General features: G+C 38.0%; 1 protein-coding gene and 1 pseudogene across 1 annotated transcript; one reads left to right on the top strand and one right to left on the bottom strand.

The window, feature by feature from the left end:
* The first annotated feature begins 3,466 nt into the window (after positions 1 to 3,466).
* Positions 3,467 to 4,149, top strand: LOC129765934 (succinate--CoA ligase [GDP-forming] subunit beta, mitochondrial-like; annotated as a pseudogene).
* Positions 4,150 to 11,534: 7,385 nt separating this feature from the next.
* LOC129765468 (serine-arginine protein 55-like) lies at positions 11,535 to 13,455 on the bottom strand. Its single transcript, XM_055765828.1, has 2 exons — positions 13,285 to 13,455; positions 11,535 to 13,228 (listed from the first exon to the last, which is right to left on the bottom strand). The coding sequence occupies exon 2, from the start codon at positions 13,074 to 13,076 to the stop codon at positions 11,685 to 11,687; it is 1,392 nt and encodes a 463-aa protein (XP_055621803.1). The 5' UTR covers positions 13,077 to 13,228; positions 13,285 to 13,455; the 3' UTR covers positions 11,535 to 11,684.
* Between the last annotated feature and the right edge of the window lie 2,393 nt (positions 13,456 to 15,848).

Genomic DNA, 15,848 nt, shown 5'->3' with positions numbered 1-15,848 from the left:
TTTTAATCGCTGAATTACGCATTATCATCCACTAACCCATTAACGACCAAGCCGTAAAAAGTTTGTTTTGTCGAAAGCCATGGGTATAGCGTTGATTATTGGCGTTCAGAAACCCCAATATTCATAAATTATTTTTTTACTTCTTTCAATTTTCCGGGAAATGACAAAAAATTGTCGAACAAAACCATTGGCCAAACCATGAATTTTACTTCCTGTAGAAAGTTGAACCCAATGTTTTTCCCCCTACATAATAATGTGTGTTCTTTTATCAAATTGATACTGTAGAAAAGTTTACATATTTTTGCATTTTATGAGGTTTCGATTTTTGTTAGGTTATGTGAGGTTATGTACTTTTCGCACATAGTTGCTTTAACCTCTTCCCGTACGATTTTTTTTCTTTCGAAAAAGCGAATCAAACGCAAACGCTTCTACTGAGCGTCTATGTGCCTTGTGATATGCAAGCGTACCACGAGAGAGACTCGATGTTGTACATTTAGCTGTAAGGAACATGAGTTGGTATAAATTAATGTAGATTTATACAAAAGTAATTATTTCTTAGACAAGACCCTGTCCCTGTCGTTACATTTCACTACTTCCAAAAGGTATTGTAATGTCCTTACATGAAGAAAAAACCACATCAAATCATCCTACTAATTCGTCTTCATCGATTTTGGAAGTTTGCGAACTCAATATACTCTGCTTTTGTTTTATTTAATTTACTTGTTTATTATTACGGATATTGTTTTAGAAATGCAAAGAAATTTCATAAATAATTTTTTATAAGAAAGTTTCGGTTTAAGCCATTAACCCTTGGCTTTGTTGAAGCAATTCTAGAAGCAGTGAGTCTTTCTTGCCTTTGCGAGAACAATACACGAACTGGTCATGTATTTTTGTTTCTTTATTTCAATGCCCGCATTGTACTGAGTATTCATCACGCTCCCAGCGGTCTTTTTCGCATTTGACACACACACTCGTCCACATATTAAATATTTGTTCCATCAGCACCCACCGTTATGCCACATTCCATAGTAGCGGCTTCTTGCGCTAGGGGTCGATTACTTTGGGCCTTTATCGTGAAAGTTGGAAGTTGGATATGGACAGCAAACAACGACATATTTTTTCCGCTCTCTTGACATTTCTCTCCAGTAACACGATCCAACAACGAGTCGAGATTATTGAATTTTACTGCCGAAATTTTGTCAATGACCTCAACTTTAAGAGCGCTACGTTCAGATCAACAATTGAGCGTCTAGTGGAAAAATTTGAATACACAGGCACAGTACAAAATGTTCCAGTGCCAGTGAGACACAGAAGTGCCCGTTGTGTCGAGAATATTGCAGCCCATAGCGCATCAATTGAGGAAGACCCAAATCAGTCTCTCACACGTCGTTCTCAAGCGTTGGGCATCTCTGTGACGTCGTTGTGACGAATGATCCTGATTTTCACCGAAAAATTATCTTCAGCGATGGGGCTTATATCTGGCTGAATGGCTTCGTCAATCAGAAAAAATATGCGTTATTGGTCAGGCAGCAATCCACACGTACTCCATGAGTCACCATTACATCCCGAAAAATACGGTTTAGTGTGGTTTATGGTCCGGCGGCGTCATTGGGCCGTAATTCTTCCATGATGATTAAGACCGGCACGTTATTGTGAATGGGAATCGCTACCCCTCAATGATAACCGAATATTGTTGGCCCGAATTGGTTGATATGGACTTGGACAACATGTGGTTTCAACAGAACGGCGCCACAAGCCAGACAGCGAATTTAACCAAATTTGGTCTACGTCTTTCATTAAGGGTGCCAAATCAGAAAACAGGTCACGTTTTTATGAAATAAAGTTCACGTTAATAACTAATTTTGCTGCGAACGGGTTCTGACGATTTGCATACCAATCGAACCGGAAATTCTCTAAGATTTGTTTGATATGTTACGCATTACAATACCATAGTCTCTAAATAATTTAAATTGATGAAAATTGGAAGCATTCCCATTTCCCATACATTTGTTCTGTCCATTTGTGTGCATCCCTAACAGAGCTGTCAATAACGGGCAACTTATGCAGCCGCTAGAATAGAAACAACGAAATGCAAAAATTTCACTTCCCGTTTTGGTAGTCATCGAACCAACCTCGTTGCCGGCGAGAGTCGAGTGGGAATGAATTGTATTACTCATTCTGCTCATTTTGTGTTATCTTCGTTTCTCCTTGAGCTGTGGACGCGAGCGAATATAGCGCGATTCACATATAATATCCACGTCACGTTCACGTTCCGTCACGTAACGTTGCGTCAATTATTCTTCCATGCAATTCCTATTGAAGCATTCACATACACCAGCAACGGCAAGTCGAAGTTGCCGTTGCCGGTGTATGAGAATGTTTGCATAAGAACTGCTTGGAAGAATAATTGACACAACGTGACGGGACGGAACGTGAACTTGACGTGAATGTTGTATATGAATCGCACTTATTTCACTTGCTGTGGGTCTGGCATTGCAATGGCGTGCATTGACATGAAGAAACAAATTGCGACATATGACGACTCCGTGTATTGTTCTCGCAAAGGCAAGCGGAAATCGCTGCTTCTAGAACTGCTTCTACAAAGCCAAGGGTGAATAATTTACTCTTTTCAGGCTCTGATAATTCATTAAATTTCCTTGCATTTATGAATAATATCCGAAATGACAAACAAGAAAATTAAATGAATAGAATGCGTAGTTCTACGTACTAAGCGGTCGTGTCTTGGATTCAACCCCCTACATTTTTTAAAATTTTCACTATTTCAAAAAATTGGGAAAGGTAAAAAAAGGCGTTTTATATGTGATGTCTTTATATAAAAATTATATTTCATAATTCGTCTTCATGTGAAATCTTTGGAAACAGTCTCCAAGGGTAAATTATATAAAGTATTCTCAATACATAATTTTATTTTTATTCACCTCTATTCCGGCTCACGATCGGCGATTGGATTTCACAATCCGATCGAGATCGACTTTTACATTCTGCAAGCCGAACGAGATCGACTTCTAGATTCTACAATCCGTCCGAGATTCAAACCCAATCGACATACGCAAAAGTGGCAACATTGCCTTGACTTGAAACAAACGTCAAAATAATTTATCCATATTCGTGAAGCTGTTTACTAATGTTTACGTCACGTTGCGTCAATTATTCTTCCATGGAATTCCTATTGAAGCATTCACATACACCAGCAACGGCAAGTCGGAGTTCCCGTTGCCGGTGTATGTGAATGTTTGCATAAGAACTGCTTGGAAGAATAATTGACGCAACGTAACGGGACGGAACGTGAACGTGACGTGGATGTTGTATGTGAATCGCAATTAATGCGTTTGCGAGCGCAACACATGTAACGGCGGCCGAGGCAAAGATCATTAATGGTTTCTTCTTTCTTTCTTTGTTTATTTTTAAGAGGCTTTATACTTTGAAGTTAATTCGCCTCTAATTAATGGTTTCAAGAGAGGCGTCCATATCTCCGAGCAGTGAGTATCGATCGTATCGGGCGAAATATGAATATATTCTTCCAGACGGGGGAATGTGACCCGTTTCCTGGAGTTTCAAGGAGCAGGAGATTAACTCACTGTTGAAAATCGATGACGGACGAATAATTTCCGTTTATGCCAAGTTAAATTTTGATGACAACGTCGAGTTTCAATTGAGAGACATTTTCGTTATGGACGTTCACGAAGATGAAGACCCGAAGGAGGTGGAAGCAAGCTATAGAATCTCAACTATATCGCCATTAAGGGTAACATTGGTTGTTTGTTGAATGGAGCCGGCATGATAATGGCAATAATGAACTTTATCAAATTGAAAGGAGGCAACCCGACATACTTCCTAGATGTAGATGTGAAGGAAGAGCAAGTATTAAAGCCGTTCCAAATTTTAACCTCAGATCAAAACGTAAAACCGACTTTGGTGAATGTTTTCGATGGGATTGTAAACTGTGCACCATTGCTAACGGAATTGGTAATGCTTCGTAAACGTACGGACTCAAAGCACCACTGGCTGTACGACTGGAAGGTACTAACATGGAGGCTGCTCAGAAAATATTGATGGAATCAGGGCTGAATTGACTCCGCTCAGGACTTTGACGAGGCAGAAGGCTGTCAAAGCTCTATGCTAAATTAGTACTTTTAAAGAAATCGCTTCAGTAAAGTCCATTTATTGTTAAGATTCTACAAGTTTAATATGTAAAAAACCAATTTTCAAATGTAACTTCAGTTTTTCGTAGCCAATTTTGAGCCTCTTCATTTTGACTATTACATATCTATAAAAAAAGACGACACGCAATCCCGATCACATTCAGTTTTAATGGTATTCATCTTGAAAGTAAAAACAGGAAGTGGGTTATATCTATGGTATAACCGCAAGGGTGACGTAGGACTATCGTTGATTTAGAGATCATTTGTATGAAGTTGAATCTGAATTCATTCTGAATGAATGAATATTTGGAGAACTTCGAAAACGAGAGCGTTACGTTGGAGGCACAAGGTTTTATGCATCCAATATTGGATACGGAAATATCCTACTGATGGGGAAGAATAATCTTCAGAAGCTATCCTGTTGATTGCGATTGATTGAAAAATCACAAAACCTAATGTATTTGGTCACAGTGTTACAGGGATAGAAAACATTAAAATAAACTCTTTCATATGAATGTAATTTTAAATTCCCAGAGGAACTGGCAGATTATTTTCAGTAACGATTAGATATTTCCACATTTTCCTCGATACTGGAAGCCCACCAGTGGTTAATGCTAACTCGATAACCATCTGTTAATAGCACTTGATTGAAACATCTTTCACATCTCTTTCACATGAATGTATTTTTAAATTCCTAGAGAAACTGGCAGATTATTTTCCGGATCTTTCTCGATCCAAACGGAAAGAATTCCGTGCGTGTATGTGTGTGTGTGTGTAGCGGCTGCTTCGAGATCTTCCCGGGGAACCGTTTGTAGCATCACTCTCCTCCTGATGGATTCCCTTCTGGCCTAAGGTGCACAAACAGGCTCTTGGTGACACCGTTCATCCGCGCTTTCATGATAAATGAAGAGCTTCACCACAACAGCGACAACATACTCCAATCGCTGTTCAATTAGAACTGAGTGGATTTCCGAGCGGCGCTCGCTTATATACCGATTGGTGATTTCAATAGCCTATTTTGAAAGCAAATTTAAGACTATTGAAACAAGTTTTTGGATCAGAAAGTAACAAGTATAGAACGCGTAGACATTTCATCTTTCGAATGAAGTGTTTATCATACCATTTCGTTCAGTTGTTTAGGAGCTATTAACACTCAAAATCTCGGTCTCCGGCGTAACGCTTTCGTTTTCGAAACTTTGATTTTACACCCCGCTATAGAAATGAAAGACGTAGTCCTACGTCAAAAATGAACATTTGTATTTCTTGACAACTTTTTGTTGGTGTTGAGTGTGTGTATTTTTTTTCACGGCTAAACTAGTATTGCATAAGCAATGTATGTTTTCAACTGCAACCATCAAATTCAATTCAGTAATTGCAAGATTTTACAGATTTTCAAATGGGCCTCTTCCAAACAGCACAACCGAATGTAATCATTGAACTCATGTCCAGGGATGCTAGATGACTGTTTTGAATATATTAACACGGCACGAAAAGTGTCTTCACATATTGAACGAAAATGAGTAATTCAAAACAACTACTTTATTGGAAATACATATATATATATATATATATATATATATATATATATATATATATATATATATATATATATATATATTCAAAACTTTTCTTGATAAATCGTTGATAAGGTGAACAAACATTGCCCCAATAAATCCATAATAACAAAACGTCTGAGTGATGAAACCATACGCTCGAGGAAAAATATCAATGAAACCAAAAGATATATGAAACTTATTCCTTTTTGTTATGTTTTTTTTTAATATTTTGGCACTGAGAAAAGAGTATCGATTGATCAATTTTAAAATTGTTTGTTGTTTTTCTCAAAACAAAAACATGTCTTCTCATCTGACATCACTGATCATACCGAGAAAAACTGACTGAAGTCTCTCCGGTCTACCAAATAAAACATTTCAATGAAACTCGTGTACTGGAATGGGATATTTTGCTCGTCTCGACAGTGACTGAAGCCGAGACGAGACGAGACGAATTGCTCGTCTCGTTTTTTGGAATAGGCCCCTGTATTTATTCGTTACATTCGTCACTGTTTGCACTCCTCTTGGAATGGTTCCAGAGTACGCAAGTCCGGCCTCATGCTAGGAAAATTCAAAGAAATAGTTAAGTTAGGGTGAGAAATACGTGTTCAAAGTATTTAAACAACACCACGATAATTTTCATTTCTACTTCTAATTTGTTTCCTTTCATTTATATAAATTAAAACAGCATCCTGGCATCTTGATATGATAGGGACTAAACCGCTTCACGAATACGAACGAATTATTTTGACCTATTCTGACGTTTGTTCCGCATCAAGAAAATGTTGCCACTTTTGGATATGTGGATTGGGTTCGAATCTTGGATGGATTTTAGAATGCACAAGTCGATCTCGTTCGGGTTACAGAATGCAACATCGTGCTAATTTCAAACCCGATCGTGAACCGGAATAAGGGTGATTATCTGTTGAATACGATACATTTTTACCATCGATGAAATTAATGTGTATGTAATTAATGCCAGCAATGTGTATCCGAAAAGATCAGCACTTTTCACTTTTAAAAAACAAAGACTTTTTTAACTTGAAATTATTCAGATGACATGAAACACTTATGCAAACAATTATTCTGTTCTTCAACAAAATTTGAACCAGTTACTCAAATAATGATTCTGAAATTATCAGAACTTCTCACTTTAGATGAACAAAGATTTTGTCGCTTGAGGCACTTATGCGATTATTCAAATAACATGAGACATTTATGCAAAAAGTAGTTCTGATACAATCTTTTCCATCATACCAAAGTATTAAAATGGCTAAATTCTGCATGGTTTTTGTCCCACATTACTATGCATTCGACGAACTGTGCGTTGTCTTGTTTGGGTGAATACTTTGTATGATACTGAGTAACGTTATCTATTACTCATAGGAGCACCGTCTTGATTCGTGAACAGATTCATTAGACATCAAGCTTCGTTCAGGAATAGCATAAACTGATACTTGGTTGAGTAAAATATAAGATTAGCATGGTTTCTTGCTGTGGTGGCTGAGACAAACGACCACAAAGAGTTAATACCCCCTTGAGTGAATTAGTTCTTTTGAGCAGTTCACTCACTTTTTCTTATAGCGGAGGGATATATTAACACAAGTATAAAAAATTGTGGGATGTTATGTAGGTATTCGGGAATAGCATCAAAACGCCGATTCTTTTTAGAGTAGTGATTCAAGCTAGAAATTTATTGAATAAAAGTTACAAATTGTATAAGTCGTATGTATGAACTTACAAATTCGGTACGGCTTCAAGCCTTATTACTCCCCGAACAAATATCTTGACATCCCTTTTGACACGTTCGTCGCCCAACGCGACGTTTTTGAGTTTCTTGCAGATCAAACTTAGTTTGTATCAAGATGGTGGAGTTAACAGGTGGCTCGTAATTTACACTATTTAGAAAAGACGTATGAGGAATGGCAAGACGAAAAGTTTGGATTTGTTTATGTTATTACTTACGTTGGCATGGTTACATTTGATTTCGTCGAAGGTATTTGAAGCAGTATAATAAATAAACAGTTGTCGTTGAAAATAGTAACCTAGTAACCTTTATGCATATGCTTCCGCCAGCTGGCTCGGCTAATGTGATTCAGGGAGTGCTTTGATCGTGGTATCGCCACTGGCGCATAATTTGCAGCTTTGTTTTTTGTGCTGGTTCATAACGACAATCAACCGTGCCGGCGAAACTGTAGTCAATGTTTAGTGCTGTTTGGATACCATCTATGTAAATATGTTCAAACTTACGGGATACGTCCGAACGGCAATTCTGACATTACGTTTTACCTTCCACTTCACTTTCCTTGGTTTGTATCAAGGCGCGTAGAAGTATATCCTAAGGTGGGCCAACTTGCTAAAACCACTCTTCAGCCATCTTGTAAGTCTACTGTGTTTCTGCTTTCTTCCGTACTGTTTTCATATACCGCTCCACTAACCAACTTAGTGACGAAACGGCCTCACCTAGTACCATAGACTAGTCTTGGTTTGTATATAACTTTTACGTGATCTAGCAATGTTTGTTTCCAATTGAAGACGAATTGATGACAATAACACATGCCAAAGTCATATTATAGGGGTCATCTGTACTATAAATTAATAAAAAGTATAGTATAAACAGTATAATATTATGGTTATGATTTTATTATTTTTCTTCATATTCTTTAGTTACATTTGGGTGCCTATTCTATCAAATTACTTCTAAAAATCCTACTCAATTCGAGCGAGGAAAATGTCACCCATATCTGGGTGACGGGGCGTCGAAAGTGTTAAAGGTCCTAATAATGGATTTCAATTTGATGAATATTGGTACTTTAGAATAGAATAGGAGGAGACTTACTTCTAAAATGTATTGAATTAGGCTCTTTTAGGTTAATTCAATGGTGCGTACGTTTACTCCTTGGATTGCTATGGAAACATAGTTTAATCTTTAGCTAAATGTACGCAATAATAATTAGTTTTATATACCTTCTTCTTCTTGAATGGCGTTAAGTTCCACTGGAAAAACTTTTGCCGTCTCAACGTATGCATTAACTAGCGTCATTTATTAATGCTTAGTTGAGATTTCTTAAGCCAAATAACACGTCTTGAATGTATTCCGAGGGGCAAGCTCTAGAATACGCGTGACCACAGTGCAAGTCGAAGGAAATTTCCCTGACAAAAAAATCTCCCGCTGTCAGTTCCAGTGCCAGTGAGTGGCACTGATAACGGCAAAGTTGCTAAATGTGGGGCTAAATCATCATCCATTATTCTGAAAACAGATAGCAAACCTTTCAACTCTCATATGACACTATGATTTTATCTAAATAGAATGTTCCGAAAGCTTGTTTTCGATTTAAAAAAAAAGGGGAAAAAGATCTGCCTGGTGGAGTATGATTACGGATTTGAGTCACTGTATACAGATTTGTGTTATTTCAATAGGCTGTTTTCATAGCAATTTTTGAGCTATTGAAACAAGTTTTTGGGTCAATAATTAACGATCATATAGGACTGTTCTGTTCATTCATTCATAAAATGATGTGAGTTAGCAAATAATTAATCGTTCGAATTTTGTTAAAAATAACTAAGCCTAATAGACAATCAAACTCTGATTTTGAAATTTTGATTGTGTTTAAGCCGTGATTCATTCTTTTCAACACGAACTAGCATTGTGCTCTTACGATGTATTGCAATAACTGCTATAGCAAAACTATACCAAAACGCGAACGTCTATCTATAAATTATACAATATAATGGACCCTATTATATAAAGCGAATCGAGAAGTCGATACAATCACTATCACACCGAACAAAATTTCGAATTTTGTAAATCGAGATAATTTCTTACCAAGCTCGAATATCATGTGATGCATTTGCGTATCTTTAAGCGTTTCTGAAATGTTTTACAACGGAAAAATTCAGGGACGCAAGCCAAAATAAAATAATTCTCTGAAGATATGCAACAAGCGAACCAAACAACTCGAAGAATTCTGACACTTACACCGAAAGCTATCACATGGTCGATGGTATCGACTTGCTCGATATCTATAATAGCAAAATAGGGCTAACGAGCAAAATTCTAATCGTCTCAATTTCTATAATAGGGTCCAACTTATTCAGTTTCTTGTCGGGTCCTTGGGGTCGATATCGGACCACTTTGAAACATTTGATATTCTCCCCTGTCAAATCCATAACCAATTTCACCATTTGTAAACAATTTGTATGTAAGGGTGACTTGTTGTAAATTTAAAAGGCTATTTATATCTATTTTTTTCAGATTTTTAAAAACACATGTTTTCGAGAAAAATTAATGTTAATTTTCAAAATATTTTATTTTCAATGAAATTTTTTTCCAAAAATTGGTTTACCTTTTCCATTTTATTCTTTGAAAAAATATCATTCATGTTTAATTCGTAACATTTTTATGTATAAATTATCGCATTTTAAATGCTCTGCTAACTTTTCTCTATTTAGAAACATGTCAAGATCATGTCAAACGTGAGAATTTACACACAAAAATGTTACAAGCAAAACATTATTTTTTCCAGGAGTCTTCATACAAAAATGACATATATTCCAAAAACTATAAAAGATAGAAAGTTGATGTCTTCGACAAAAGTTGATTTTTTAACAAGATCTAAAACTTTGTCGAATACACTATATCGCTATCTTGACTTTAAACAAAATTAGGATAAGTTGTATTTTTTTCAGAGAAAACATGAAAAAGTTGAATTTTGTAGGTATCATAATTTTTAAGTTATAATATTTTGTAAAAAATTTAGAAAAAAAAATTTGGCCTTTTCCAAAAAGAAGTCCAATTGTTTTGCGAATATTTCAAGTATGCGAAGTTGCTTAAATGACCCATGTCTTTCTACCCATAACGTTTCACTACTATCTGAGATGGTCCTGCCAATTCCTAAGACGAGCATGAAATTCGTCTTTTAGAGGTTCTAAACTTTGCAGTTTATTTGCCTCTAAAAATGGAATTTCGAGCGGGCACTCGCTTATACAGTGCCTCAAATCCGTAATCGTACTGCACCATGCAGATCTCTTTTCCCTTCTTTTGAAAGTCGAAAACAGGCTTTCGGAACATTCTATTTAGATAAAATCATATTTTCAGAGTGAGAGTTAAAAGGTTTGCTATCTGTTTTCAGAATAATGGTTTTTATTTCTCTAAAAATGGCGAATGTATGCACCAATGTATGAAAATTTACTCAAACTCATAATCGTACGCTGGATGAAATCCCTACTGGATTTCGAAGGCGTTGGCCAATTTCCTAATTCCATCATGAGTATTGTATCCCTTGTTCATTGCAACTATCTTTAGCTGCCTTTAGCTTTATCTACGAGTTTTTTAGTGTATTCGGAAGGAATATTTATCAATTTTTTTATCAAATGGTTCTTAAAATCGTTGTTTTTAGAAATTTAATGGTTAATTTCCTACACAGATAACTTCCTTAGTTTTTTTTTACTGGGATTGATGTCAGGAGATTGTGGAGGAACATCAATAACTTTTCAGCAAATGTAATGTAACCATGTGCGAACTTTATATGGGTTATGCTGTGGGTCGTTGTTTTGGCAGAACTTCAATCCTCGATTCCATCCCATTTCGTTGACACTTTGCTTCATATTTCCCTTTGAGATGTTCACGTGAACAAAGTTTTCGGGTCAACAATTAACGAGCATATAACGCATAAACATTTTATCTTTCGAATGGCGTGTTTATCACGCCATCACGCATAGAAATGAAATACGTAGTCCTGCGTCAAAAACAAATAATACACCGTGCGTTCAATGGCAGTCATCTATTATAAAAATAGCAAACACAACGTTTTCATCCGTTTTCAAGTATTTTATTCAAATTCATTCATTTTTATTACAAAATCTGTCAATGTCAATACTTACATACACCGATAAATTTGCTTAAGATAGCAGCATATAGTTGTCGGCATAAAATTGAATTGGAAATGGTTCCACAAAGTTAGGTTTTCTAGTTTTCTAGGCTCTTGCTGCGCGAACGACGATCATCTCTGGGCGAAGCCGAGCGAGACTTACTCCGCTTGTCCCGGGACTGATCACGGGAGCGGGAACGGGATCGCGAGCGAGACCGGGAAGCCGAACGGGAGCGGGACCGTCTATCCTTCGACTCGGACCGGCTCCGGGAACGGGATCGAGAACGACTCACCTCTCGATCACCACCAGCACGCCTTTCGTTACGGCTACGGGAGCTGGATTTTGAGTTCCGTTGGCGGGATGCACGTGACTCCGAGGGGGACCGGGAGCGACGATGTGATTTGTCCACAGATGTGCGTCCATTGGAACGCGACCGAGAACGGGATCCACTGTCTTTGGAGTGGGATCGGCGCTTGGAACGCGAAGTTGGTCCAGAATTTGAGTCTCGTGCTGGCGCTTTAGAAGAGGATTTAGTTTCAAGTGAACGCGAACGTGACTTTCGGTCGGCTGACTTTGATCGGCTGCGAGAATGGCGTTCGGGTACCGAACGAGACTTTGCCTTTGAATTACGTTCACGAGAAGCGACCGACCGGGAACGAGAGCGAGAACTGTCGCGGTTCCGTTTAGATTTCTGCGAGCTAGATTTAGATTTGATGTTTTGTTCCACTGAATCGGCACGGGATTTGATCGGACGTGAGCGCGAACGGGATCGTGACTTCTCGGGTGATCTGGATCCACGCTTATGATTTGAGCGACTTCGTGAAGATCGTCGCGATCCAGAACGGCTGCGTGATCGAGATCGACTGCGCGATTGCGATCTAGAGCGACTTCCCGAAGAGCGGGACCTTCCGCGTCTATCGCGGCTGCTCCGATCTCCACGATCTTCCACCAGCCGAATGCGACGGCCATTCAGCTCAGTATCATCCAAATCTCTAATAGCATTTTTCATATCGGATCTCGATGCAAATTCGACTACCCCTTCGTTCTTACGGGGTCTGTGGGCATCAGCAAAGATAACTTCCCCCACTTTGCGAACATAATCCTTCAGATCTTGCCAGCTAACACGCGATGAAAGATTCTCAACAAGTAGGCGATGCTTGGATCTTTGCGGAGGACCATAACGTGAATTACCTCTATTTCTTTCCGAGCGTCCACCCCTGCGGTAATCCGAATCACCACCTCTCCCTCCTCCACCTCTGCGAGCCTTGCCACGAGCCAACTCAACCACTACTCTCCTCCCCAACAAATCCCTTCCATCCAATTCATGCACGGCATCATCAGCGTCACGGTCATCTTCAAAATCGACAAATCCGTACCCATTCTTGATCAAAATTTCACAGGTTCTTCCGTAGCCTTTGAAGAACCTCTCCAAGTCACGTTCCCGCACGTCCCGCGGTAATCCACCCACGTACACTCTTGAACCGACCATTGTTTATTTTTTTTCTCAGCAGTAATTTGTGATTTTCGCGGAAAACTCACACTTATTTCGTCAGAATCAGAAAATGTAAATCTGCTGCCCGTTGAAAACCGCCTTGTATATTATAATTTGTAAATGAACGTCGTTCCAGACTGCGGGTTGTCCTATGGAGGAAGCCAACTTGATTATATGGCAAACTTTGTGTATAAATTTTACCTACCTGTATTGTTGCTGGTTCTTGCGGAGTTGTGGTTTTCGAAGTGTGCCGTTGCAAGTATCGCTCTTCAGTGCCTGGAATCGTACACCATTAATTTACCGGGCTTATCTTCACAACTCGAGCTTTAACCAGTTATACAGCGGAAAATAAATCGTACCTAACAAATGTAGCAAGATGTTCGAAAGGAAGGTATAACATTTCAATTACTATGAAGAGGTGCAACAAGCCGTTGCCGAATTTTGTGACGTCACAAATTTTGTCCAATGTCATTATTGCTTTCACAGTCAGCAAATTATAACTACAATTTAAAAAAAATTGAACAAAACGAACAAAGAATTAAAGACCTGATCGATGTCTCTTCATCAACTTTTTATTTAGTTAATAACTCAACTGCAAAAACGTTCCAATTTAAGTTTGCTATAGAATCCGATAGATGAGGTTCTGACCTATCTTCCACATCGTCAAATACAGCTGGGAATGTATTTGCAGCCAAGTTATGGCCAAAAGAGAAGGTTGATGTAGAGAAATTGATCAAATCACTTACATCCTTTTCATTCTAAGCACCTCAAATGGTCGACGTTAAGTCAAAGGGGACCAAGTCACAAAATTGAAAATTTCGAGTTATTGATTACATTTGGTTAAGCATCATGTAATCTACATACCACATTTATCAAATTTGGGAAATCACGCATACAGCAGGAATAACGGATCAAAATTGTTATGATTGATCAACGAAAATCCCTCATAGAATGCAGTCAGAGCGGACCATGTACCATTTACCATGGCGAAATAGCTCTATATCATGTGCAGACAGAGTGGACTATGTGACAATGATTTGTATATTGAATTTAAACAATATCCCGTCGTCGGATTCAAACCAACAAAACATTTTCTTGAAGCTAATATGTACCTTGTCGAAATGTGCTTGAACCCGTTAGTATAATGTGCACATTCTGAGTCTATTAAAAAATAAACATGGTCCACTCCGACTGAACGGATTAGTGAAATATACTGCTCTTCAGTGTGAATGATCGCGAAATGTACTATTTCAGAGTGGGATGCTGAACGCAAACAAATGTTTATGCAGTTCCAAACTCACAATCCTTCTCGCTCTAATTTTCATAGCAGAATGGCACACTTTGACTCACAACTGTTAATTGATTGAGAAATATTCCGAAATTGTTCAGTCATAGTGAACAAACTCTTAAAAAATGCTTCATTTGGTTCAGTCAGAGTGGACCATGTACGTATAGGCAGCCAAATAACTGCCTTTTTTGGCATGATACTTGATGTTTTTTTACAACTATCATACATCAAAGTATTGCCAGAGAGTAGCCAACATTTCTGAGAACAATATTGAACGAAAAAAATAAATGCTTTGAAAATTGCAGAGCATTAAACTTTATGTTCGTTTTTCTCGAAATCATAAAAATGTCGCATGGTCCGGTCTGACTTAACACCGACCAAATGTAGTTATTATTTGTGCTTTGCTTTGTACATATTTGTAAAATATTAACAAATTCGATTCGATTCTATATTTAGCTGGTGAAAATAAGAGGAAAGTAGGTATCCAATTACGATGAAAGAGAAACGATCACCGTAGAAAAATCGGCAAGAAAACAACCATACAGAAAAAAGTGTAATGTCACAAGTAGGTAAGGAATATTCGGAAGCGGAATAACATCATGGGTATATGAACTATGATTTTGCGTGCTAAATGACCAAACCAAAAAAACCTATAATTGTGGAAATTTCTTCAGATTGTGATACAATAGTTTTAAATGTAATGAATGATATATTTAAAAACAAGAATCAACCAGCCAACGTAATGCACCAAACAAACGTATGCCGTTTGAAACTCACTAAAACTGGGTTGGACCTTGCTGAAGGATCGTTTCCTATGTTTCAAACTAACCGGACAATCAGTGAAACACAGATTTGCTCGCAGGAAACCATCAGTTTCGGCGCTCGACTGGGATCGCGGCTCGCGCCACCTCGATTCCTTATCCTCGTTGAATGAGGACACCACCCGCATTACATTTACCTCAGAATAAAATTCGAAAAACGAAGGAAACTATTCGTAGTAGAAATAACGCTTTTTTTCGGTGAACGGTTTCGATAGTTGTCAATGTAAATTAAGATGGATTTGATGATTAAGATTAAGATGGTGGACTATACTGAAAATAGTTTTCGGATAAATTCCAAAAATGACCATAACATATTATTCACTGCCGTCGCCGATCCTTGCTTTTGCCTGGGTGGTATACGATGCGCCTAACTGGCATGTACATACAGAAGTAGAGGAAATGTACATACGTGGTGTAAGATTGAAATAAGAATGTTCACGGGACAAACAATCTCAAATGAGATTGTTAGTAGAATGCCGGACCAAACAATGATTACGGCACGAATGCATTTGAACAGAGCAGATGCATGCATCGCAATGTAAGCGATAACGTAAATACTCTCGTGCATAATCTATTCGTATGGGCGAACCAAGGTGTTATCGTCGTATTTTTTAACTGTGTCTATGGAAAAGGAAGTAGGAATTTAGTTTTACATAGTTC

The sequence above is a fragment of the Toxorhynchites rutilus genome, chromosome 2 (genome assembly GCF_029784135.1).
Source record: "Toxorhynchites rutilus septentrionalis strain SRP chromosome 2, ASM2978413v1, whole genome shotgun sequence".
NCBI lineage: Eukaryota > Metazoa > Arthropoda > Insecta > Diptera > Culicidae > Toxorhynchites > Toxorhynchites rutilus.
Note: the sequence above shows the minus strand (reverse complement) of the source record. Positions and strands in the feature narration are given on the sequence as shown.